At 54.9% G+C, this 24,957-nt stretch overlaps 1 protein-coding gene across 1 annotated transcript in view; it reads left to right on the top strand.

The window, feature by feature from the left end:
• Positions 1–576: 576 nt before the first annotated feature.
• The window catches only part of LRRK1 (leucine rich repeat kinase 1), a 58,520-nt gene continuing 34,139 nt past the window's right edge, over positions 577–24,957 (top strand). Inside the window, exons 1-11 of the mRNA XM_054713384.1 lie at positions 577–691; positions 5,286–5,501; positions 11,317–11,480; positions 12,832–13,003; positions 13,872–14,051; positions 14,704–14,852; positions 19,219–19,445; positions 20,195–20,322; positions 20,428–20,591; positions 22,839–22,976; positions 23,828–23,940. Coding sequence (XP_054569359.1) covers positions 5,405–5,501; positions 11,317–11,480; positions 12,832–13,003; positions 13,872–14,051; positions 14,704–14,852; positions 19,219–19,445; positions 20,195–20,322; positions 20,428–20,591; positions 22,839–22,976; positions 23,828–23,940 — 1,532 coding nt within the window. The 5' untranslated portion in view covers positions 577–691; positions 5,286–5,404. The remainder of the gene's footprint in view (positions 692–5,285; positions 5,502–11,316; positions 11,481–12,831; positions 13,004–13,871; positions 14,052–14,703; positions 14,853–19,218; positions 19,446–20,194; positions 20,323–20,427; positions 20,592–22,838; positions 22,977–23,827; positions 23,941–24,957) is intronic.

Raw genomic sequence — 24,957 nt, forward strand, 5'->3', positions numbered from 1 at the left:
CGGGAGTCGCACTGGCAACCTTGGGTGCTCAGGACAGTGCCCAGCCGAGCCACACAGGCCAGGGCAGGAACCCCCATTTCAAACAGCTCGCCACTCTCTAGCCGGTGTGGCTCAGTGGACAGAGCGCCGGCCCGCGGACTGAAGGGTCCCAGGTTCGATTCCCGCTCCGCTCCGGGGCACATCCCGGGGCCCCAGTGTGGGGCGTGCAGGAGGCAACCAATCCATGATTCTCTCTCATCATGGATGTGTCTCTCTTTCTCCCTCTCCCTTCCTCTGTGAAGTCAATAAAAAAAAATACATTTTTCAAAGATGTATCATCATAAGATAAATCTTTCTTGAAAAGATAAAATACAACAATCCGCCCAATAGTGGCACCTTGGTATACAGCCATCATTAAACTAGCAAATTCCCGGAGCAGAAGGGGCGCGGGAGGCGGGTTCCGGATCAGCCGCGGCCACTCCCGGCCCTGCGCGCCCTACGCGCCGCCTGCGCGCCCGCCTCCCGCGGCCCCCGCCGTCCCCGCCCGCGGCGGCCTCAGGATTGAGGAAGTGCGTCTGGCCCGGCCCGGCCCCCGCGCGCGCGGCCGGAGCCCAGGGGGCGGAGGGCAGTGGCACCGCCAGGCCCCGGCCCGCGGGTGTCCGCCTGGCCCTGGCGCCCAGCCCCGCCGCCGCCGCCGCCGCCGGAGCCTCAGGTAAGCGCTGCCCCGGCCCGTGCCATGCGCCCCGCGCCCCGCACGCTGCGCCCCTCCGGCCGGTCCGCGTGGAGCCCTGGGCCCGGCGGCTCAGGCCCGCGCTCCTGGGGGCCGCCGAGGGCGCAGGGCAACTCCAGCCTCACGGCCTCCCCGCCTCCACCCCGCTCAGACCCCAGGCAGCCCGGGGGGCGGGGGAGCGGCGTGCGGGGCCCTGGAGCGCATCCCCGAAGCCCCGTGCGTGCGCGGGACGGTGCGGAGCGGGGGGAGCAGAGGCAGGAACCCAAAGTAGGAAAACACAGCTTTTGGCGCAAAACCCTTCCTTCAACTTGGAGCGCGCCCCTGTGAGCGCGCGTGTGCTTGGAGTGAGTGTGAGCGCGCGTGTGCTTGGAGTGAGTGTGAGCGCGCGTGTGCTTGGAGTGAGTGTGAGTGTGAGCGCGCGTGTGCTTGGAGTGAGTGTGAGTGTGAGCGCGCGTGTGCTTGGAGTGAGTGTGAGTGTGAGCGCGCGTGTGCTTGGAGTGAGTGTGAGCGCGCGTGTGCTTGGAGTGAGTGTGAGCGTGCACGTGCATGGAGTGAGTGTGAGCGCGCGTGTGCATGTGAGTGTGGGCGTGCACGTGCACGGAGTGAGTGTGGGTGTGAGCAAGCGTGTACATGTGAGTGTAAGTGCCTGCGTGTGGCGAAGGGACCCCTAGGAGTCCCTCTCGGCCCAGGGGGCGGCCTGGTGATGCAGGAGGGCCCAGCACACCTGCACCCCCAAAGTCTGAGACCTGCTCCGTGCCCAAGGGGGGAGTCTCTGGTCCCTACAAACAGCCCTCTCTAGGGGGACTCTGCCAGCGACCTTCCCTGCGGGAGGTGAGTCCTGTCCAGGGAGGGGGAGCCAGGTTAGGCTGCAGGTGTCAGGGAGAGAGAGTGATGGAGAATTGGGGGGCCTCTGGGGATCAGAGGGAGATGGTGATGGAGAACTGGGGGACTCCTCAGCGTGGGAATGAGAGAGTGACTGGGGGTTGGGGACAACCTGCCCCTTCACAGATTTTTTTTTTTTCTCACAAACACGTCCCCACGCAGGTGACAGAGGTAGAGGTGAGGTGCCTCGCCCCAAATCCCCTGCTTCTGGTGTCTCCCCTCTTCCTCTCAGAGTGCCCGGGACATGCTAAGGGGGGGTTAGAACAGGCACAGTTTGGGACCATGTTAGCACCCGGTGCCTTTTGTAACCTGACTTCTCTTTGCTTCTGTCCTGGAAGAATCGAGAAATGAAATGGAAAACATAGCCCTGAAGTCAATACAAAATAATGTCGAATGCAAACTGTCCTTGAAAAACAACAATTTAAAAGAAATCAGAACGCAAAAACAGCGCGGCCGGCTGGATTCCGGGTCAGGGCACATGCCCGGGTTGTGAGTTCGATCCCCGGTAGCGGGTGTGCAGGAGGCAGCCCATCAGTGATTCTCTCATCATTGATGTCTCTCTTTCCCTCTGAAATCAATTTTTTTTAAAATTTTAATAATAAAAATAGGTAAATCAGCCCTAGCCAGTGTGGCTCAGTGGGTAGAGTGTCGGCCTGAGGACTGATGGGTCCCAGGTTCGATTCCAGTCAAGGCCACAGTTGCAGGTTCCCTCCTGGTCGGAGCGCATGAAGGAGGCAACCAATTGATGTGTCTCTCTCACATTGATGTTTCTCTCTCTCTTTCTCTCTCTCTCTCTTCCCCCCCCCCCCATCCACTCTCTCTATTAATCAATGAAAAAATATCCTTCGGTGAGGATTAACTACACACACACACACACAAAATAGATACATCAGCTCTGACCAGTTTGGCTCAGTGGATAGAGTGTCAGCCTGTGTACTCAAGGGTCCCGGGTTCGATTCCGATCAAGGGCATGTACCTTGGTTGCGGGCACATCCCCAGTAGGGAGTGTGCAGGAGGCAGCTGATCGATGTTTCTCTCTCATCCCTCTCCCTTCCTCTCTGTAAAAAAAAATCAATAAAATATATTTTTTTAAAAATAGATACATCAGATAGTGCTGCTCGTCAGTTTGGGACCCTTCCGTCGTTTCTCCTTGTGAGTGGCATGAAATCCTGGAGGCCTTCCCTTCACACCCCCAGCTGGCCTGGCCATGGCCCCCAGCCCCCCTGGCCCATCTCCATCCCGTGGCCTCAGCTGCCCCCCCACCCCCCACTCCACAGGGCCAGCACCCCCTCTAAACCCAGCCTCTCTCTCACTCCCCTCTCTCTGTGTCTTTCTGAGGGTCTCTGCTGTGTTCCTACTCGATCTGTTCGGCTCTTTTTTCTTTTTTTTTTAATATAAATTTTAAAAAATATATTTTTAAAAAAGATCTGGGTGACATGAGTATTTTTAACGTGCTTAACTTCCAAGTGTCTTCCAACTGATTTTTCAAAAAAATTTATTGATTTCAGAGAGGAATGGGGAGGAAAAGAAAGAGAGAAACATCCATGAGGAGAGAGAATCATGGATCGGCTGCCTCCTGCACGTCCCCCTACTGGGGATGGAGCCCGCAACCCAGGCATGTGCCCTTGACCCGGAATCGAACCCGGGACCCTTCAGACCTCAGGCCGGCGGTCTATCCACTGAGCCAAACCGGCCAGGGCTCAGCTTCCTTTTTAAAGTCCTTTTTCATTAAGTACTCCGGTTTCTTCCTTAGGGAGAGTTGGCCAAAGAAAATTGGTGTGGTTTTAAAATGTGTGAAAGGAATGATTTTGGCAGGAAACCCCGGGACGCCCTCGTTAGGGTGTCTGTACCAGAAGGAGAAGAAAAATGTGTCCTTTCCAGCCACGACCTGTGGCCTGGGTCCCAACCCAAAGGCCCGTGGCAGGGCGCTTGAGCCCCGTGGAGTGACCTCCTCTTAAAACTCCTACCTTAGCGTCTCGGCCAAAACACAGACCCTCATTGAAAAGCTGCCCCCGCCCGGGGCACACAACCTCCCCCGGTGAAGTGATTTTCAGAAGGAAACTGAAAATGGAAAGAGGAACAGAATGTGCTGGGTGAGGGGCGGCCTAAAATATTTTAAAGGTTAAAAAAAAAAAACACAAAAAAAAAAACTTCAACACATCGGAGGGGAAGACACTTCTCTTTTCAGAAGGGGCGTCCGCCAGCATTTGGGGTTTGGAAATGGGTGGGATTTTAACAGGTTAGGACCATGGCCGGCAAACCGCGGCTCGCGAGCCACATGTGGGGCTCTTGGGCCCCTGGAGTGTGGCTCTCCCACAAAACACCACGGCCTGGGCGAGTCTGTGTTGAAGAAGTGGCGTTGGAAGAAGTTTACGTTTAGAAAATGTGGCTCTCCAAAGAAATGTCAGTCGTTGGGCTGTGGGTATTGGGCTCTGTGGACTCGTGAGGTTGCCGACCGCTGGCAGGAGCAGAGAACATCAGGTTCCTCTTTGATTTCTCAATGCTACGGGGGGGCTTGGTTTTCTTTGTTTCGTGTGTATTTTCTGTTCATCCTGACCCGAGGATATTTTCCCATTCATTTTTAGAGAGAGTGGAAGGGAGGGGGAGAGACAGAGAGAGAGAAACATCGATGTGAGAGAGACACATCGATGGGCTGCCTCCCGCACGCATCCCGACCAGGGAATCCAACCCGGGACCCTTCAGTCCAAGGGCCGATGCTCTATCCACTGAGCCAAACCAGCTAGGGCTGGAGTCTTGGTTTTGTTTCTTTTTTTTTTTTTCTTTTTTTAATATATTTTTATTGATTTCAGAGAGGAAAGGAGATGGGGGAAGAGGGAGAGAAACATCCCTGATGAAAGAATCATGGGTCAGCTGCCTCCTGCACGCCCCCTACTGGGGATGGAGTCTGCAACCCGGGCACATGCCCTTGACCGGGAATCGAACCAGCAACCTCGTGGCTCAGACGGAGGTTCTGTTGTGCTTCTCCTCCCTGTCCCCATCTCAAGCCGATTTGGCTCAGGGGCCGTTCTAGAACCTCTCGCCGGGGAGCCGGTGGAGCTGGCCCTGTTGCAGGAATCTTAAAACCTCACGGCAGCCCGGCGAGCTTGCCCGGGAGGAGGATGAGAAAACGGAGGCCGTTGTAAGTTTCGCCTTGAGGTTGTGCTGCTGGCACGGGACACGGAGCATCCACGCCTTTGACCTTCACACATCATTTGCATGACCTTCATTTTTGTATATGGTTTTTTTTTTTAGCTGCGCAATATCTCTCTCCGTTTCTGAGGACGGTTGCTAAATCATTGATGTTTCTCATCCTCTCTCTTCCTCTTTGAAATCAATAAAAATATACTTTAGCCCTAGGCCGTTTGGCTCAGTGGGTAGAGTGTTGGCCCACAGTCTGAAGGGTCCCAGGTTCGATTCCGGTCAAGGGCTCCCCGGCCCTGGTTGGGGTGCGTGCAGGAGGTAACCAATCGATGTGTCTCTCTCACATCAATGTTTCTCTCTCTGTGTCTCTCCCCCTACCCTCTACTCTCTCTATAAATCAACGGAAAGATATCCTCGGGGTGAGGATTAACCAAAACAAACAAACAAACAAACAAACAAACCAAACCAAAAACTAAAAAAATAATAATAAATAAATATATTTTTAGAAAAGAAAAGCGTTCTGATTTTATGATGGTTTTCTTTCTACCACCAGAGCGAGACGGCCTTCTGCTCAGCCATGACCGAGCGTCCGTGCCTTCGACCCCGCCTCGGGCAACCGCAGCGGTGACCACGGCCAGCGCGGACTTGGGGGAGCGGCCACCCCAAGGGTTGATGGCTGGCATGTCGGGGCGACCGCCCAGCATGTACTGGTGTGTGGGGCCGGAGGGGTCAGCCGTGAGTCCAGAACGCGCCATGGACACGCACAATGGTAAGGACAGGGCTGGCCGAACCTGCCATGCGTGTCCGGGGGGGGGGGGGCGGCCAGGCCATGTGAGAACACGGAAGGATCTAGCATGGCTGTGATGGGGTGAATTGTTTATTATAAAATGTATCTGGGGGTTCTCACTTAAATTCTAAAAATTAGCCCCGGCCGGCGTGGCTCAGTGGTGGAGCGTGGACCTATGAACCAGGAGGTCACGGTTCGATTCCTAGTCAGGGCACATGCCCGGGTTGGGGGCTCCATCCCCAGTAGGGGGCGTGCAGGAGGCAGCCTATCAATGATGCTTCTCTCTCATTGGTGTTCCTATCTCTCTCTGAAAATCAATGAAAATGTATTTTAAATATCTCTATATATAAAAGCCTAATATGCAAATTTCCCCCATGGGAGTTCGACCGGAAGACCGGGAGTTCGATCGCTCACTATGATGTGCGCTGACCACCAGGGGTCTGCGCAGAATGAAGGAAGGCCCTGGCCGGCAGCCCGAAGGCCCCAATTGGCCCTGATCACCGGCCAGGCCTAGGGACCCTACGCATGCACAAATTTCATGCACTGGGCCTCTAGTTTTTAAATAATAATAATAATAAAAACACTTGGAGGTCGCCATGCTTTGGAAATGATGTTGACATATCGTTTTGGTGTTTTTTTTGGTGAATCCTCACCCGAGGATATTTTCCCATTGATTTTTAGAGAGAGTGGAAGGGAGGGGAGAGACAGAGAAACAAAAGAATCCTTCCAGGTGGGGTTTAGAAAAAGATCTAAACTGGAATGAAACACAGTTTTACTTTGGGGTGTTTTGGTGATATGTGTGTGTGCGCACGCGTGCAGGGTAGGTGGTTTTCTTCATTGCTACTTGTTTTCCTTTGTTTGTTTTTAATATTTTTAATACTTTTTAAATTGATTTCAGAGAGGAAGGGAGAGGGAGAGAGAGAGGAGCATCAATGATGAGAGAGCATCACCGATGGGCTGCCTCCTGCATGCCCCCGACTGGGGATCGAGCCCACAACCCAGGCATGTGCCCCGACCGGGAATCGAACCTGGAACCCTTCAGTCCGCAGGCTGATCCTCTATCCATTGAGCCACACCGGCCAGGGTCACTGCTCCCTGCTTTGACCTGTACACCCCCCACCCCGCCCCACTGTGACTGTGTAGCACGGTTCACCCTCCCAAAGGCCGGGGATGTGTGAGCGCGTGCCCTGCCGGCTGCCCGGTGGCGCCCAGCTGGTGTGTGTGTGTCTGTCCCGTGTTTCGGCCTCACTCGCGTCTCCCAGGAAGGAAGGCGTGGAGGTTGTTAGGGCCGTGCCCTCGCCTGAGCCCTGGGCCAGGCCTGCAGGGCAATCCATCCAGACAAACAGGCCATGACACATTCCTGGTCCATCTGACACGTGGGAGTGGACAAACCCGTCCGGCCAGCGGGGGAGGCTGCCTGGGAAGAGAAGGGGGGGAACCGAGAGCCTTCAGGCCCAGACCCCCCCCCCCCCGGGGGAGCACACTTCTGGGCATGGAGGGTGAGAGGTGCTCGGACGGACAGAGGGACGGACGGACATCACCAGGGTGGCTCTCGCCCGCCTCCGCTCTGTGAGGGGTCCTGACGCCAGCTGCCCGCCGCTGGGAGCATGGTCCTCCCCTCCCCCGGACACAGCATGGACCACAGAAGGACAAGGAACATTCTAGAAGGTCTGCAAATCCCAATGTCCTTTTCCTGTTCCTTTGGCTTGTTCAAATCTGTGTGTGTGTTTTTTAAAAAAATTCTTGCCCTGGCTGTTCGGCTCAGTGGATAGAGCATCAGCCTGCGGTCTGAAGGCGCCTGGGTTCGATTCCAGTCAAGGACACATGCCCGGGTTGCGGGCTAGATCCCCAGTGGGGGGCGTGCAGGAGGCAGCCGATCAATGGTTCTCTCTCATCATTGATGTTTCTATCTCTCTCTCTCCCTCTCCATGCCTCTCTGAAATCAATAAAAATATATTTAAAAATAATAAAAACTTCTTGCCCTAGCTGGTTTGGCTCAGTGGATAGAGCGTCGGCCTGGGGACTGAAGGGTCCCAGGTTTGATTCCGGTCAAGGGCATGTACCTTGGTGGCGGGCACATCCCCAGTAGGGGGTGTGCAGGAGGCAGCTGATGGATGTTTCTCTCTCATCGATGTTTCTAACTCTCTCTCCCTCTCCCTTCCTCTCTGTAGAAAATCCATAAAAATATATATTTTTTAAAAAATTAAAAATGGGGAAAATATGCTCGGGTGAGAATTAACAAAAAAAAAAAAAAAAAAGAGGAAATGCTGGCTCTCCGATCTGATAAGACCCTGCCTCGCTTTATCTCTGGTCACTGCCCACTTCCCCTTGGGGACTCTGAGGCCCAAGACCTGCCCCATCTCCCCCGGCCCCGGGGGGTGCTGCTCTCAGGGTCCCAGATCCTTGGCTCCATAAGCTGGAAACTCGATTCCGTTTTGCTTTCTACGGTTGGAGGGGGGGAGGACTCTCTTCCTGCCGCTCCGGTGCCTGCCCAGCCTGCAGGCTCTGTGGGTGAGGCGGGCATTTCTCCTTTACGGCATTCATCTTCCTCAAAAGCTGTGGGGCCGCGCCCGCCCGGGTGCTGATCTTCCCGTTGGGATTCCCCGTCGCTGTCTGGGAACGCGGCCCGGTCCCTGCAGCCCGCAGCGAGGGGAGGGAGGGAGGGAGGCTGCGGTGGGCTGCCTTGGGGGTTTGCCTGGACTATTTCTTTAAAAAATAATAATAATAAATAGCCCTGGCCAGTGTGGCTCAGTGGATAGCGCGTCAGCCTGCAGACGGAAGGGTGTCCCGGGTTCGATTCCGGTCAAGGGCACGTACCTCGGTGGCAGGTTCCTCCCCTGCCGGGGCCCTGGTCGGGCGCGTGCAGGGGGCAGCCGATGGATGTGTTTCTCTCACGTCGATGTTTCTCTCTGCCTCTCCCTCTCTCCCTAAAAATCAATGGGGAAATAAAAATAAGTGAAATTAAGTTACAAAGGGTATTTCGCACGGTTTCCTATGCGTTTCTCGTGTGTAGTAAGTGAGGTTCGGCGTGTCTCGGCATGTGTGACACTGGTTGCGTCAACTTCCCCCGCACCTGGAGGTTGTGGGTTCGATTCCCGGTCAGGGCACAGACCTCGGGTGCTGGTAGGAGTTGGAAAGTCCCAGGGTCCTGTCCGGAGGCAGCCTAGCGGTTGACCTGACATGAACCCCACCGCCCGTGGGCCGCAGCGGCCAGACCCCAGGGCAGGTGGTTCGGACGTGGTGCGTGGGACCCGCGTGGAGCTGTTCTCGGAAAGCGGGACCCAGCAGGGCCTGCGGCATCTTTGTCCCCACGGAGCAAGAGGATCTGTGCCCGTGGGCCGTCCTGAGGGAGGCAGCCGACGGCCAGGGTCACAGGCCAGCATTTCGTCGCCCTGGGTTCCGGCACAGTTCACTGTTCTCGGTAAAAGAATCCGTGATTCTCTCTCATCTGGATGTCTCTCTCTCTCTGTCCCTCTCCCTTCCTCTCTGGAATCAATTAAAAACATATATTAAAAAATATATTGGTGTCTCGCTCTAAATGTCCCTCTGCATAGCGATTGTGTCTTCCTTCCCTTGTGCCCAGCTTTGCTAATAGCGAGTTGAATTCAGTTCGAAATTTTGCTTGGATAAGCTGGAAAGTATATATATACACTGCGTGGCCAGATGATGATGATCTCTGAATGAATAATAATCTGGCCACTCAGTGTATATCCTATATAATAAAAGGCTAATATGCAAATTGTCCCCTGGACCAGGAGTTAGACCAGCAGGCAGGCCGGCCAACCGCCCATGTCCCCTCCCCCTGGCCAGGCTGGCCGGACCCCACCCATGCACAAATTCATGCACTGGGCCTCTAATCTATAGATATAGATAGATATAGATAGACATAGACATAGACATAGACATAGACATAGACATAGACATAGACATAGACATAGACATAGACATAGATATATAGATATACTGAGTGGCCAGATTATTATGCGTTCAGAGATCATCATAATCTGGCCACTCAGTGTTTATTTTTAAAATAAATTGTTATTGATTTCAGAGAGGAAGGAAGAGAAAGAATCATGGATTGGCTGCCTCCTGCACGCCCCACAGTGGGGATCGAGTCCACATCCTGGGCATGTGCCCTGACGGGGAATCGAACCCTGACCTCCTGGGTCACAGGTCGATACTCAACCACTGAGCCACACAGGCCAGGCCTGGTTGTACTTTTGATCTCCAGAGGAAAGAGCGGCTCTCTGTGCTGTCCCCCGGCGTGATGGGTTCGTGTACCCAGGGCTGGGGAAAGGAGGTTCCCACCACAGCTCGGAAGACAGTCCCTCGTAAATAAATAATGAGCCGAGAACCAGCTGTGTGTCTCGCGCACTCACCGCTGTCAGCCTCCTCGTGCCCACCCGGGAGCGCCGTCCATCCGCCTTGGACGAGCGGACGTGGCGTTCCGGTGGGGAGACCCACAGACAGGCTGTCTGTCTGGGCGGCGAGGCTGGGCTGGCCTGGGTGTGACGTGACTGCTGTGTGTGAGGGAGCCAGGTCCCCGGTGAAGGCCACTGCCAATTGCTCCCCCGATGCCCGGGGTCCGAGGGGCCCCGCGGGGTGGGGCCGGGCCCCCGCCATCTGGAGCCGGGGAGGAATGACCGGGAGGGTCACCCTGGGGGTCACGCCGCCCTCCACAGCCTGAGCATCTTCCCCGGAGGAAGGAAGGGTTGGATTTCACCGTAATCCGACCCAGAGGTGACACTGCTGCGCAGGCTGAGCCTCCGGAGCCAGAGCTGGCTAAGGCGGCAGCATCCCCCCGCGAGGAAGCGTGTCCAGTCGGGGCTGCGGGGGGCGAACCCCGAGGGCCCAGGAGGGTGTGCACTGGCTGCAGGGTCCGTCCCCAGGCCCCCCCACCCCTCGGGCCTCGGCCACATGGGGTCTCTCCGGAGGACATCCTGGGAAGGTCGTTAAACAATTATGACCAGGTCAGTCGCATCCTAGGAGTGTGCATTCTGCGGTGAGCTGGGCGTGGATAGATAGATGTTTTATTATTATTATTATTATTATTTTCGTTAATCCTCACCCGAGGGTATTTTTCCATTGATTTTTAGAGGGCGTGGACGAGAGAGAGGGAAAGACAGAGAGAAACATCGATGTGAGAGAAACACATCCATGGGTTGCCTCCTGCACGCGCCCCGACCAGGGCCCGGGCTGGGGAGGAGCCTGCCACCCAGGTACGTGCCTTTGACCGGAATCGAACCCAGGACCCTTTGGTCGTGCAGGACGACGCTCTCTCCACTGAGCCACACCGGCCAGGGCGGTAGATATATTTTTGCTTCCTGCTGCCCTGTGGATGGAGGTGACTGTGATGGGTGTGCACATAAGATCTGGGTGTCTTTGGTAAGGTGTTCAGGCGATGCCACAGATTTTGAATCGACTGGCAGCGTTTACTCACGTTTTCTTTGGTGAGGATGAGAGAATTAAATGTTCTATGTGTACATATATAGATAGAGCCCAGCCGGCGTGGCTCAGGGGTTGAGCATCGACCTAGGAACCAGGAGGTCAGGGTTCGATTTCCGGTCAGGGCACATGCCCGGGTTGCAGGCTGGATCCCCAGTAGAGGGGCGTGCAGGAGGCAGCTGATCCATGATTCTCTCTCCTCATGGATGTTTCTCTCTCTCTCTCTCTCTCTCTCTCTCCCTTCCTCTCTGAGACCAATAAAAATATATTTTTTAAAAAAAAACAAAAACCTTTCTAATGATTCCCAGAGCCAGCAGGGATGGTAATGCCGAGTGTGCCTTCCTCCACCCAGGTGCCGGGGACATGGGCAGCAAGCTGGCCACACCGGACGGCGACCCCACTGGGCGGTGTCCCGGGACGGAAGACATTCACGCCGCGTACAAGCGGGGAGACGCCAGCAGAGCCCGCCGCCTGCTCAGGGACGCCTGCGATGAGTGCGCCTCCCAGCGGGAAAAGGTGAGGTCCATGCCGGACCCTCCGGCCAGCACGGCGCGCCCAGCGTGGACGAAGGCTGCTGCTCAGGTTACAGATACACATTATAGATACTAACACCAAACTACTGGTGTGGGTTTGTTATTTTTTTATTTTTAATATGTTTTATTGATTTCAGAGAGGAAGGGAGAGGGAGAGAGAGAAACATCCATGAGGAGAGAGAATCATGGATCGGCGGCCTCCTGCACGCCCCCCACTGGGGATGGAGCCCACAGCCTGGGCATATGCCCTGACCGGGAATCGAACCATGACCTCCCGGTTCAGAGGTCGCGAAGATCGACCACTGAGCCACTGGGGCCGGACTAGTGTGGCTTTCTTTGCAGAAGGGTGTGGGAGGTAGAGGTGCGGGCGGGGGGCTGGTGGTCCTCATTTTATACTTGTTTATGCTGTTGGAATTAATTTTTTTGGAGGGGTTCATCCTCACCCAAGGATATTTTCCCATTGATTTTTAGAGAGAGTGGGAGAGAGAGGCAGAGACAGAGAGGAACATCGATGTGAGAGAGACATATCGATGGGTTGCCTCCTGCACGCACCCCGACCTGGGCCCGGCCCGGGGAAGATCCAGCAACCGAGGTACGTGCCCTTGACCGGAATCGAACCTGGGACCCTTCGGTCTGCAGGCTGACGCTCTCTCCACTGAGCCAAGCCAGCTGTGGCATATTTTTTAAAAATATCTTTGAGTGAGGGTTTAAAAAAAAAAATCATCATTTTAAAGGTAATTAATCTATACTAATAAAAGAGTAAGATGCAAATTGACTGTACCTTCGTGACACCCACCAGCCAATCAGGAGTGAGTATGCAAATTAACCCAACAAAGATGGTGGGTTAATTTGCATATACAGGTGCCGAGTGGCTGGGGGCAGGCAGGACACTTGCATCGTTGCCATGGCGACAACGCAAGCATTCTGCACCACCCCAGCCGCTCCGGGCCTCTGGACAATGTGGGAAGGCAGAAAGGCGCCTTGGCCATAGTGAAGGCGGTGCCAGCAGCCAGGGGAAGGAAGGCCCATTCTTGCACGAATCTTCGTGCATCGGGCCTCTAGCATTAACATAACAATTATTGGTGAACTCCTTTGCCTTTTCTTGGACCATGTCTTGGAAATCACGTGTGCCTTCCCACCCTTGGCACCTCTGGTTTTGCGCGGGCCACATTTCAAGTCCTCCACAGCTGCATGTGGCCAGGAGGGGGCGCCCTCCCACACAGCTTGGCTCTAGCCTTACCCGTGGGCTTCCTAAAGCACGCAGAGCGGATCCTCTTGGCGATTTCCAGCAGCGCCGGCCTCCCTGAGGTCCCGTTGCTGTTTGCTCTGACCAGGGCCAGCTCCTGAGCATCGCAGCGGCCTACGGGGACCTGGAGACCGTCCGGTATCTTCTCACCGAGAGGCAGGTGGAGCTGCCGACGGAGCCCACGGATGACAACCCCGCGGTGGTGGCGGCGCACTTTGGGCACACGGATGTCGTGCAGGAATTGCTCGAGTCTTTCCGAGGTAAGTCCCACTCAGGGGACCCTCTTCTTTAGGTGTCAGACAGGCATTGCGGGGAGGCTGCACCCCAAAATGCTTATTCCTTCTCACTTTTACCCATCTTGAGCTCCCGTGCCTACACTGTAGGAATCTATGTTCCCTTTTATAAAATCTAATGGAGAATTCCCATATCCCGCTCTCCCCGCAGATCCCCCTTATTTACAGTTTGTATGAATGTGCTACATTTGTTCCAGTGGTTGAACCCATATTGATACATTACGACTCACCAAAGTCCCCTCCGGAGCTCAGTTCCTTTTATCACTGAATCATGGTACCTGTTTTGGAGGTGCCACGTGATGTTGCTTTTTTAGTCACAAGCAATTTTTTCTTCTGGTAGACTCGGGGTGCTCCGGTCTCCTTTAGTTTCCCATGGCGGCCTCGTATCTGCCATACCGTACAAGTCCAGGCATCGCTGCAATTATAGGCTGAGGCGTTGCCATACCAGTGGTCATTGAAAATTAGGGTATTTTGGGGGGTGTAGGGCAGGCTTCAAGGACATGCACCAGTGTAACCACACATTACCCTTTGCTTACAAGGGCCCCCACACGTGGGTCCGACGCTCAACCACTGAGCCACACCAGCCCGGCACAGTATCTAATGTTCTGAATGCTGCCTTTCCTCGCTTGGCATTCTGGGATGAGTGGATGGGTTTATTATAATAATATGCAAATTCGAGAGGGACTGTTCCAGAAGACACGATCAACGTGGCAGAAGCGAATTCCGTCTGGAACAGGACCGCTGGGTTTCACTGATGGTCCAAGGGGGCGGTCCGAGGAGGAGCCACCAGTGCCCTTTGGGGCCACAGTCCCTCTGCCCTCCCGTCTCCCGCCAGGTCCCTGCAGCCTCCAGCGGCTGCTGAACTGGATGCTGGCCCTGGCCTGCCAGCGAGGCCACCTGGGGCTGGTGAAACTCCTGGTCCTGACCTACGGGGCCGACCCCGAGAGCTACGCCGTCAGGAAGAACGAGTTCCCCGTCATCGTGCGCTTACCCCTGTATGCGGCCATCAAGGCAGGTGAGGCCCCCCGCGCAGTCCCGCCCGCGGGAACTGGCACGGTTTTGAGATAGGAGACAGTGTCTCCACCCTTATCCCCGCCTGTCCGCTACCTGCTCCGTGGAGACATCTCAACTCCTGCTGTTTGTTTTTCTGTTTGTTTGTTTGTTTGTTTAACGTGTTTTTATTGATTTCAGAGAGGAAGGGAGAGGGAGAGAAACATCAAGGAGGAGAGAGAATCACGGATCAGCTGCCTCCTGCACGCCCCCTGCTGGGGATCGAGCGTACAACCGGGGCATCAAACCAGTGACCTCCTGGTTCCTAGGTTGCTGCTCAACCACTGAGCCGCCACGGCTGGGCCATTTCTTTTTCCAAATGTCTGCATCCTCCCTTATGCCAGCCCAGCATCACCCCGTCGGGGTTTCAGGGACAGGGGCCGGCTGTGGCCAATGGGACCGTTGCAGGCGGTCCTGCTCAGGGCAGAGTCCCAGACACATTCGCACGAATCGACGGATCCGGGAGGGCACAGAGATGTTGACCCAGCACACGTGGAACATGTTCCGTGTTCCGTGGCCGTGTGCCTCAGCGCCCCCTCCTGGCCATGGGTGGTGGTTCAGGATGGGTGCAGCGTCTGAGACGGCCTGAGTGTCCCCCGTCTGCCCCTCCCACCCAGGGAATGAAGACATCGCCATATTCCTGCTTCGCCACGGGGCTTTCTTCTGCTCCTACATCTTACTGGACAGCCCCGACCCCAGCAAACACCTGCTCCGGAGGTACTTCGTCGAGGCGAGCGCCCTGCCCAGCAGCTGCTCAGGGAAAGTGGTGAGTCGTCTCTGCCCGTGGATAAGCCGATAGAGCAGACAGGACAGAGCCCGGCCGGCGTGGCTCAGTGGTTAAACATCAACCTAGGAGCCAGGAGGTCACGGTTCGATTCCCGGTCAGGGCACATGCCTGGGTTACAAGCTCAATCCCCAGTAGGGGGCGTGCAGGAGGCAGCCGATCCCTGATTTCTCTCTCCACATTGATGTTTCTCTCTCCCTCTCTCTCCCTCTGCTTTCCTTTCTGAAATCAATAAAAATATATATATTTTTTTTAAATAAAAAAAGAGCCCTAACTGGTTTGGCTCAGTGGATAGAGCATCGGCCTGTGGACTGAAGGGTCCTTGGTTCGATTCCTGGTCAGGGCACATGCCCGGGTTGCTGGCTCAATCCCCAGTAGGGGGCGTGCAGGAGGCGGCCGATCCATGATTCTCTGTCGTCATTGATGTTTCTCTCTCTCTCTCTCTCTCTCTCTCTCTCTCTCTCTCTCCCTCTCCCTCTCCCTCTCCCTCTCCCTCTCTCTCTCCCTCTCCTTTCCTCTCTGAAATCAATAAAAATATATTTTTTAAAAAATAGAAAAGAGCCCTAACTGGTTTGGCTCAGTGGATAGAGCGTCGGCCTGCGGACTGAAAGGTCCCGGGTTCGATTCCGGTCAAGGGCATGTACCTTGGTTGCGGGCACATCCCCAGTAGGGAGTGTGCAGGAGGCAGCTGATCGATGTTTTTCTCTCATCGATCTTTCTAACTCTCTATCCCTCTCCCTTCCTCTCTGTAAAAATCAATAAAATATATTTTTTAAAAAATAAAAAGAAGACGGGATATAACCCGGCCAGCATAGCTCAGTGGTTGAGCATTGACCCATGAACCAAGAGGTCGCTGGTTCGATTCCCGGTCAGGGCGCATGCCCGGGTTTCGGGCTTGATCCCCAGTAGGGAGCGTGCAGGAGGCAGCCGATCTAGCTCTCTCTTCGAGATAGACGGGCAATTATCCCAGCACAGTGGGTACCATGAAGCTTTCTTTTCCCTCTGAATGGAAATGTCACCATCGTCACTGTCCCCACGATACCCCTGTGTGCCTCGTGAGGCCTGTGTACTGATCCCCTGGCCTGTTCATCGGTTCATGCCAGTTTTCTAGTTGTTATTGGATTTTTTTCAACCCTATCTTGACGGCTGCGAAATATTTGTTCTTCCATTTTGTGCATTTCCCGCGGCGACGCGATCGATGCTCATTTCCGTCCTTTAATGACGTTGCGTCGTTTTCTCCATCAGGGCCCTGGGCCTCTCTTGCTCATTTGTGTCTTCTTGATTGATTTAGGCACTATTTGAATGGCAACACAGAATCCTTTATTTTTCCCTTTTCCGCCCTGATGTGACTGGTCTGGAGAGAAGTTCTTTCGTTTCTTGTTTGGTTGGTTGCTTTTTAAAAATAGTTTATTTTTATTCATTTCAGAGAGGAAGGGAGCGGGAGAGATATAGACATATCAATGGCGGGAATCATTCATCAGCTGCCTCCTGCACACCCCCTACTGGGGATCGAGCCCGCAACCCGGGCATGCACCCTAATCGGGATTCAAACCGTGACCTCCTGGTTCCTAGGTCGGCGCCCAACCACTGAGCCACACCGGCCAGGCTTCTCCTATTGGATCTAATAGTTTTTAGAAGAGTTCCTGGGGGGTTTTAGGTATCGGATCCAGTCATCTGCAAATTGCAAACCGGTTTGTCTCTTCTCATATGTATACGCCTTACTTTAGTTCAGGTCTTACTGGGAATAACCAGACAGGTCAAAAGCAGACTCATCCTATTGGTACATCTGTCTGTCTTGTTCCTGATTTTAAAGGTTCTGGCTTCGGCACGTTACGGGCGTGTGCTGTAGATTTTCTGGAAAACAGAGTGCTGCTAGATGCAGGTGGTTTCCAGGTCATTTCTTTTCGCTCAGAGCTTTTATTAGGAAAGTTTGCTGGCTGATGTCAAACCCCATGTGGGCAGCTAGTCCTGTATTTCTGGAGGTTTTCTGCTTTGTTTGTTCATGGAATGAAGGAAGGTGACAGATGTTGGCTCTCTGTGTCTGTAATACGTGCTAATTGGCTTTTTTACTGTTGGATTGGGCCCATTGGTATTTTATTGACAGTTTTTGCATCGATAACGTATAGCTGAACCGATCTACAGTTTTGTGTTGTTTTTGAGACTTTGCATAAGGCTACGTGAGTTTGACAAAACGACTCGGGGAACTTTCCACCTTATCCGGGAAGTTTCATTCGAATTTGTATTGTTCAAGATGACATTTTGCCCGGCTGGCGTGGCTCAGCGGTTGAGCCACCACCTATGAACCAGGAGGTCTCGGTTCGATTCCCGGTCCCAGGGCACATGCCCGGGTTGCGGGCTCCATCCCCAGTAGGGGGCGTGCAGGAGGCAGCCGATCGATGATTCTCTCTCATCATGGATGTTTCTCTCTCTCTGTCCCTCTCTCTTCCTCTCTGAGATCAATAAACAATATATATTTTTAAAAAGAATGGAAGTCGTTGGCATCTACATCTGTGATAAGACACGTAAAGAGGGCGTGGGCGGAGACTCCGAAGGGAAAATGAAACTGCGGCCCGGGCTTCCCCAGATCACCTGGGGCTTTTCCCTTACTATTCAGTGACTTTCCGAAGGCGGGTGCCCTGCGGTGGGAGTGTCCGGCTCCCCGGGTCTCGAACCTGGGACAGCACAGTCCTTCTGAGCGGCCGGCAGAGGGAGGGCTCAGTCCACAGGGTCCAGCGATGAGTCAGGAGCCGGAGGTAGGTGTGCCTGCCTCTCCAGGTGCCCAGGGGGGTGGAAGCGGCATTTGGGGTTCGGAATGTCAGGCGAGGGCAAGGCATGAGAAGGGTGCTTTGCCCCCGTGTAGGTACAAGGCGGGAAAACGCCCTTGACTCACCTGGCACTGACCTTGCTGAAGTAGTTGTCTGGTTCTTGGGTGTGTGTGTGTGTGTATATGTGTGTGTTTGTGTGTATGTGTGTGTGTGTGTGTGTGTGTGTGTGTGTGTGTGTGTGATTCTCACCCAAGGATTTTTTTTCCCCGTTGGTTTTTAGAGAGAGCGGAAGGGAATGAGGAGAGAGAGAGAGACACATCTTTGTGAGAGAGACACAAGAATTGGTTGCCTCCCTCACACGCCCCACCGGGGCCAGGGGTCGAACCTGCAACTCAGGTGCGTGCCCTTGATGGAGAATCGAACCCGCCACTGTTCAGTGTGAGGGCTGGTGCTCTATCCACTGACCCACACTAGCCAAGGCTTTTTTTTCTGGTTCTTTTTAGAGAGAGTGGAAGGGAGGGAGGGTGGGGAGACAGACAGAGAGAGAGACAGAGAGAGAGAGAGACCGACCTTGATGTGAGAGACACATCTATCCGTTGCCTCCCTCACACGCTCCGACCAAAGCTGCAACCCAGGTACATGTCCTTAACCGGGAATTGAACCTGTGGCCCTTTGGCGCACAGTAGGTCCGGTGCTCTATCCACTGGGCCACACTGGCCAAGGCGAGGTGGTGTTTTTTTCGTGTCATCCTACTGCCTCTGTGGAGACAGGCCGGTGGAGCCCAGAGCCCTCTTGCGTGTCTCCGTGCCTCCCATCGCCTGGTTCTCGGGCTTCTGGAACCTTCCTCGGACAGCAGACAGGGGACTGCAGAGAAACGCCCCTCCCCCCGTTGATCTCCACTGTCTGCTGAGGTTATAGCGTGTGTGTTCTTTTAAATATATTTTTATGGATGTCAGAGAGGAGAGGAGAGGGAGAGAGGGATAGAAACATCAATGATGAGGGAGAATCCTCGATTGATCCGCTGCCTCCTGCACGCCCCACGCTGGGGATCGAGCCCGCAACCCGGGCGTGTGCCCTGACCGGGAATCGAACCAGGACCTCCTGGTTCGTAGCTTTGAGAGGGTATAAGAGACAGGGTGTTCTGAGTAGGATTGCTTAGCTAAGGAGTTGCAGACAAGACACGCACCGCCACCTAGTGGCCAGATAGGGAAGTGCGTCATCACAGCCGATTTTTTTTTTTTTTAATATATTCTATTGATTTTTTACAGAGAGGAAGGGAGAGGGAGAGTTAGAAACACTGATGAGAGAGAAACATCGATCAGCTGCCTCCTGCACACCCCCTACTGGGGATGTGCCCGCAACCAAGGTACATGCCCTTGACCGAAATCGAACCCGGGACCCCTCAGTCCGCAGGCCCACGCTCTATCCACTGAGCCAAACCAGTTAGGGCACCGCAGCCGATTTTGAACAGCCAACTCATGGCCACGGACGGGGGTCTCCTCACCCCGCCGTCAGCCCGCCGAGGACACTGTCCCTCCCGGGAGGCGCTGATGCCTGTCTCTCCCCCTCTCCGACGCGCCCAGCCTCTCCGTGTGAAGTGGGCCCACCTCAAGCTGCCCTGGGTGGACATCGACTGGCTCATCGACATCTCCTGCCAGATCACGGAGCTGGACCTCTCCGCCAACTGCCTGGCCTCCCTCCCGTCCGTCGTGCCCTGGGGGCTCATCAACCTGCGGAAGCTGAACCTCTCGGACAACCACCTGGGCGAGCTGCCCGGCGTGCAGTCCTCCGACGAAATCATCTGCTCCAGGTGGGCTCCCTCGCGGCCGGTGTGCGGGGTGTGAGCCGGGGCGGGGTGGGGGGGTCCTACATCCCAGTTGCTGGCACCAACTTCTACTGCCTGTGGTTTATTTTTAAAATACACGGAGTGGCCAGATGATGATGATCTCTGAACACATGATAATCTGGCCACTCAGTGTATATATACGTATATATGAGAGGCCCGGTGCATGAATTCGTGCATGGGTGGGGTCCTGCCAGCCTGGCCAGGGGGAGGGGACATGGGCGGTTGGCCGGCCTGCCTGCTGGTCGAACTCCTGGTCGAGGGGACAATTTGCATATTAGCCTTTTATTATAGGATATACACTGAGTGGCCAGATTATTATGTGTTCAGAGGTCATCATCATCTGGCCACTCAGTGTATATTTTTATTGATTTCAGAGAGGAAGGGAGAGGGAGAGAGAGAGAGAGGGAGAAACATCCATGATGAGAGAGAATCGTAGATCGGCTGCCTCCTGCACGCCTCCTACTGGGGATGGAGCCTGCAACCCAGGCCTGTGCCCTGACCAGGAACCGAACCGGTGACCTCCTGGTTCCTAGGTCGACGCTCAGCCACGGAGCCACGCCGGCCGGGCTCTTGCTGCATTTTGCACGCACCCACTCTCTGAGCCTCGCGCCGGCAGAAGGAGAAAGGGCGCGGCTCCGTGTCTTCAGGGACAGCGAACAGGAGCGTTTTCCCTCTTCCTTCCGACGCCTTCACCCCCCTCTTCCCCGCCTCAGGCTCCTGGAAGTGGACATCTCCAGCAACAAGCTGGCCCACCTCCCGCCGGGGCTCTTGCACCTCTCCAAGCTGCAGAAGCTGTCGGCCTCGAAAAACTACTTAGAGAAGCTGTTTGAAGAGGACAGTGGTATGTCCCGCCCGCCGTCACTGCACTCGATCCGTCCTTTCCTTCCTGAGGAGGACCTTCTGACCGAGGCACCCTTGTCCCCCCCGCCCCCCCTCCCCCCCCCAGCCACGAACTGGATCGGCCTGCGGAAGCTGCAGGAGCTGGATGTCTCCGATAATAAGCTGACCGAACTCCCGGCGATGTTTCTTCACGCTTTCAAGTCGCTCCACTGCCTGAACGTCTCCCGGAATAAGCTCAAGGTGTTTCCAGAGGCCTGGGCCTGCCCGCTGGTGAGTATCAGACCGGCAATGCCAGAGGGCTCCGTGCGCAGCCTCTGGAGTGTCACTCACCAGACATGTCACTCAGGCCCGGCCGGCGTGGCCCCGTGGTGGAGCGTCGACCTAGGAGCCAGGAGGTCACCGGTTCGATTCCCGGTCAGGGCACGTGCCCGGGTTGCAGGCTCAGCTCCCAGTGGGGGGCGTGCAGGAGGCAGCCGATCCATGATTCTCTCTCATCACTGATGTTGCTCTCTCTCTCCTCTCCCTCTCCCTTCCTCTCTGAAATCAATAAAAAAATAAGGTTAAAAAAAAAAAGGAAAGAAAAGAAAGACATGTCACTCAGCATCCAGCAACTGAGTGTCTGAGGCAGGTAACTCACCTGAAAGCCAGACCGTGTGGCTCTGGGCTTGAGATTTGTACCGTCAGACCCACAGACGTTTCCATGGTGACAGCGTGCACAGGAGGCATCGGATGACTTCCTCCTCCCCCCCCCCCCCCCCAGAAGGGGGGCTCGGTTCCTTTCAGACGGCTCTGAACTGAGAATAAAGCAGAGCCTTGGCCAGTGTTGCTCAGTGGTTAGAGTACCAGCACTCCCACCAAAAGGGTCTCGGGTTCGATTCCCAGTCCAGGGCACGTACCTGGGTGGCAGGTTCATCCCTGGCCCTGATGGGGGCCCGTGCAGGAGGCAACCAAAGGCTGTGTCTCTCTCACATCTGTTTCCCTCTCTTTCCTCCTCCCTCTTTTCCTTCCACTCTTTTTTAAAAAAAAAAAAAAAAACATTTTTATTGATTTCAGAGAGGAAGGGACAGGGAGAGAGAGAGAGAAACAGCAATGATGAGAGAGCATCAGGGATCGGCTGCCTCCTGCACGCCCCCTCCTGGGGATCGAGCCCCACAACCCGACCTCCTGGTTCATAGGTCGGCACTCAACCACTGAGCCACACGGGACAGGCCCTCCCACTCTCTCTCAAAACCAATGGGAAACATATCCTCGGGTCGAGGATTAACAAAATAAAAAAAATAAAGAAAGAAGAAATAACCCGCCTCCGTCGTCGCACTGCCCACGATATGGTGTCTGTGTCTTGGGAAGTTTGCTCCTTAAAGCGGACGGAACGGCGGAGAAACTCTTCTCGCCGCAGGTTCAGAGCCAGGAAACTCTCCGTTTCCAGTTTAAACATCTGCGTGTGGGAATCCGGCTGCTCTCCCGAGCCCGGGCCTGAATGGTCCCATTATCTCCAAGGACAATGGGCCAGATGTTCTGGGCGGGAGGAGATGGGCCAGGAGTCCCTCTACCCCCCCCCCCACATCTCCGTCCCTTCCCCAAGGGAAAACGGGGCAACCACAGTCTGTCCCCTCCTGGTGAACTGAGTCCTGTTTGTCACAGAGCCGTGGTCTTACTGTTATTTTGTTTTTAATCCTCACCCGAGGAGGTTTTCCCACCGGTTTTTAGAGAGAGCGGAAGGGAGGGAGGGAGAGACAGAGAGAGAGAAACATCGATGGGAGAGAGACACATCGATTGGTTGCCTCCTGCATGTGCCCCAACCAGGGCCGGGGATTGAGCCTGCAATGGAAGGACGTGCCCTTGACCAGGAATCGAACCCGGGACCCTCTCTCAGCATGCCAACGCCCTATCCACTGAGCCAAACCGGCTAGGGCTAGAGGTCTTTTTTTTTTTTTAATCAAATTTGGAACATCTTTCTCGTAGGCACCGTCATGTTTAAAAAGCGAATTCAGCCCTGACCGGTGTGGCTCAGTGGGTAGAGCGTCAGCCTGCGGACTCAAGGGTCCCAGGTTCGATTCCGGTCAAGGGCATGTGCCTTGGTTGCGGGCACATCCCCAGTGAGGGGGTGTGCAGGAGGCAGCTGATGGATGTTTCTCTCTCATCGATGTTTCTAACTCTATCCCCTCTCCCTTCCTCTCTGTAAAAAATCAATAAAATATATTTTTAAAATAAAAATAAGAAGCGAATTCAGCCCTGGCCAGTGTCTTACAATGGTTAGAACGACGGCCCGCGCACCCAAGGGTCGTATGTGCGTTTCCTGGTCAAGGTCACGTGCCTGGGTTGCAGGTTCGATCGATCCCCAGCCCCAGTCTGCGTGGGTGGGGGAGGCAACCAATCGATGTGTCTCTCTCACATCGATGTCTCTCTCTCTCTCTTTCTCTCTCTCTCTCACCCTTCCCACTGCCCATTCTCTCTACAAATCCAGGGCGGGGGGGAAATAGCTAACTCACGTCTTTCTCTTTCTCGGCAAACTGCTAGAAGTGCTGCAAGGCGTCCCAGAATGCCCTGGAGTGTCTGCCAGACAGAATGGCCGTGTTCTGGAAGAACCACCTGAGGGACGTGGACTTCTCCGAAAACGCACTCCGAGACGTCCCCCTGGGCCTCTTCCAGCTGGACGTGAGTCCCCGCGCCCCTCCGCGCCTCCCTCGCGGTGCTGGTGGGAACATCACCCCACCCGCTTCTCCTGCGGCTCCGAGACACAGGGGGTTAAGGAAAGCTCAACTCCTGTCCCCCGGCCGGCGTGGCTCAATGGTTGAGCATCAACCTGTGAACCAGGAGGTCACAGTTCGATTCCCAGTCAGGGCACATGCCCGGGTTGCGGGCTCCATCCCTGGCCGGGCTAATTTCCCGAATCTTAAGACACTCTCGAGCCCTAGCTGGTTTGGCTCAGTGGATAGAGCGTCGGCCTGCAGACTGAAGGGTCCCAGGTTCGATTCCGGCCAAGGGCACATGCCCGGGTTGCGGGCTTCATCCCCAGAAGGGGGCGTGCAGGAGGCAGCCAATCAATGATTCTCTCTCATCATTGATGTTTCTGTCTCTCTCTCTCCCTCTCCCTTCCTCTCTGAAATCAATAGAATATATTTTTTTAAAAAGACACTCTCGAGCCCACACTATGGAATCTCGGCCAAGGTATGTCGGTCATGACCTATGGCTGCCCTTGGCCGGGGAACTGACTTCTCTCTTCGGCTCTCCCTCCCTTTGGCATTTTTTAAAAAGATACATATTTGTATTGATTTCAGAGAGGAAGGGAGAGGGAGGGAGAGAGAAACATCAATGAGGAGAATCATGAACCACTGCCTCCTGCACGCCCCCTAGTGGAGATGGAGGGTACAACCCGGGCCTGTGCCCCGACAAGAATCAGGCCATGACCTCCTGGTTCCTAGGTTGACGCTCAAGCACGGAGCCACGCCGGCCGGGCTCCCTTTGGCGTGTAACGGCGCCTTCGCCTCCCTCCCTCTCTGTCCCAGGCCCTGGTGTCCTTGAAGTTGCAGGGCAACCAGCTGGTGTCCGTGCCGCCTCCGGAGAAGTGGACCTGCACTCAGCTGAAGACGCTGGATCTCTCCAGAAACCAGTTTGGCAGGTAAGCGAGCCTCTGTCCCACGGGTTCTGAGACGTGTGTGGCCCCGCCCAGCCGTCCCTCAGGATGGGTCTCGCTTCCTGGGTTAGTGGCCATCACAAAGTGACCCAGGCCGGGGGCTTAAACATCGGACATTTGCCCGGCTGGCATGGCTCAGTGGCTGAGCATCGGCCTATGAACCAGGAGGTCACGGTTCGATTCCCGGTCAGGGCACATGCCCGGGTTGTGGGCTCCATCTCTACTAGGGGGCGTGCAGGAGGCAGCCGATCCATGATTCTCTCTCATCATTGATGTTTCTCTCTCTCTCTCTGTCTCTCTCTCTCTCTCTCTCTCTCTCTCTCTCCCTTCCTGTCTCTGAAATCAATAAAAACCTATTTTAAAATAAATGAATAAATAAAATGAATATTTTTAAATAAATTAATAAAAATGAATAAAGGGGGAAAACGTTTTTAACGTTTTTTGCCAATTGCTAAGCAATATGTACGTAGATTGAATGACTTTTAGAGAAGGAGAGAGAGAGAGAAACATGGATGTGAGAGAGATTGAAGAAAAAGGTGAAAATCTCCCAGCTGGTGTCGCAACGAGGTTGCGCGTTAACCTGGGAACCAGGAGGTCACCCACCGGTCTGATTCCTGGTCGGGCATATGCCCGACACTGTTTCAAACTAAATAAATAAAAACATCGTTTTGAAAATATACAGAAACTCAGCGGAACGTACACCCCCGGAGAGAACATCTGTGGTGAGATTCACCTTCGTGAAAGTGGATCCGCCGGAGTGGGCACTCCTGCCTGCCCCGCCCCGCCCCGGCCTGCCCCGCTCACACCTGCCTGGAGTGCAGAAGCTGGGAAGTGGGAACCCGGGGTCAGGCCTGCGTTAGGTCACCTTCTCCAGCTGTTTCTTGCCCCAAAGACTCATGCCCACAGCTGGCCTCATTCGCAGGCTGTGGCTGGGGACGCTCCCCCGTCCGCCGCAGGGGGCCCGACCCGGGAATCTCGGTGGAATGTCCTCCCGTCTCTCTG

This window comes from Eptesicus fuscus, chromosome 25 (genome assembly GCF_027574615.1).
Source record: "Eptesicus fuscus isolate TK198812 chromosome 25, DD_ASM_mEF_20220401, whole genome shotgun sequence".
NCBI lineage: Eukaryota > Metazoa > Chordata > Mammalia > Chiroptera > Vespertilionidae > Eptesicus > Eptesicus fuscus.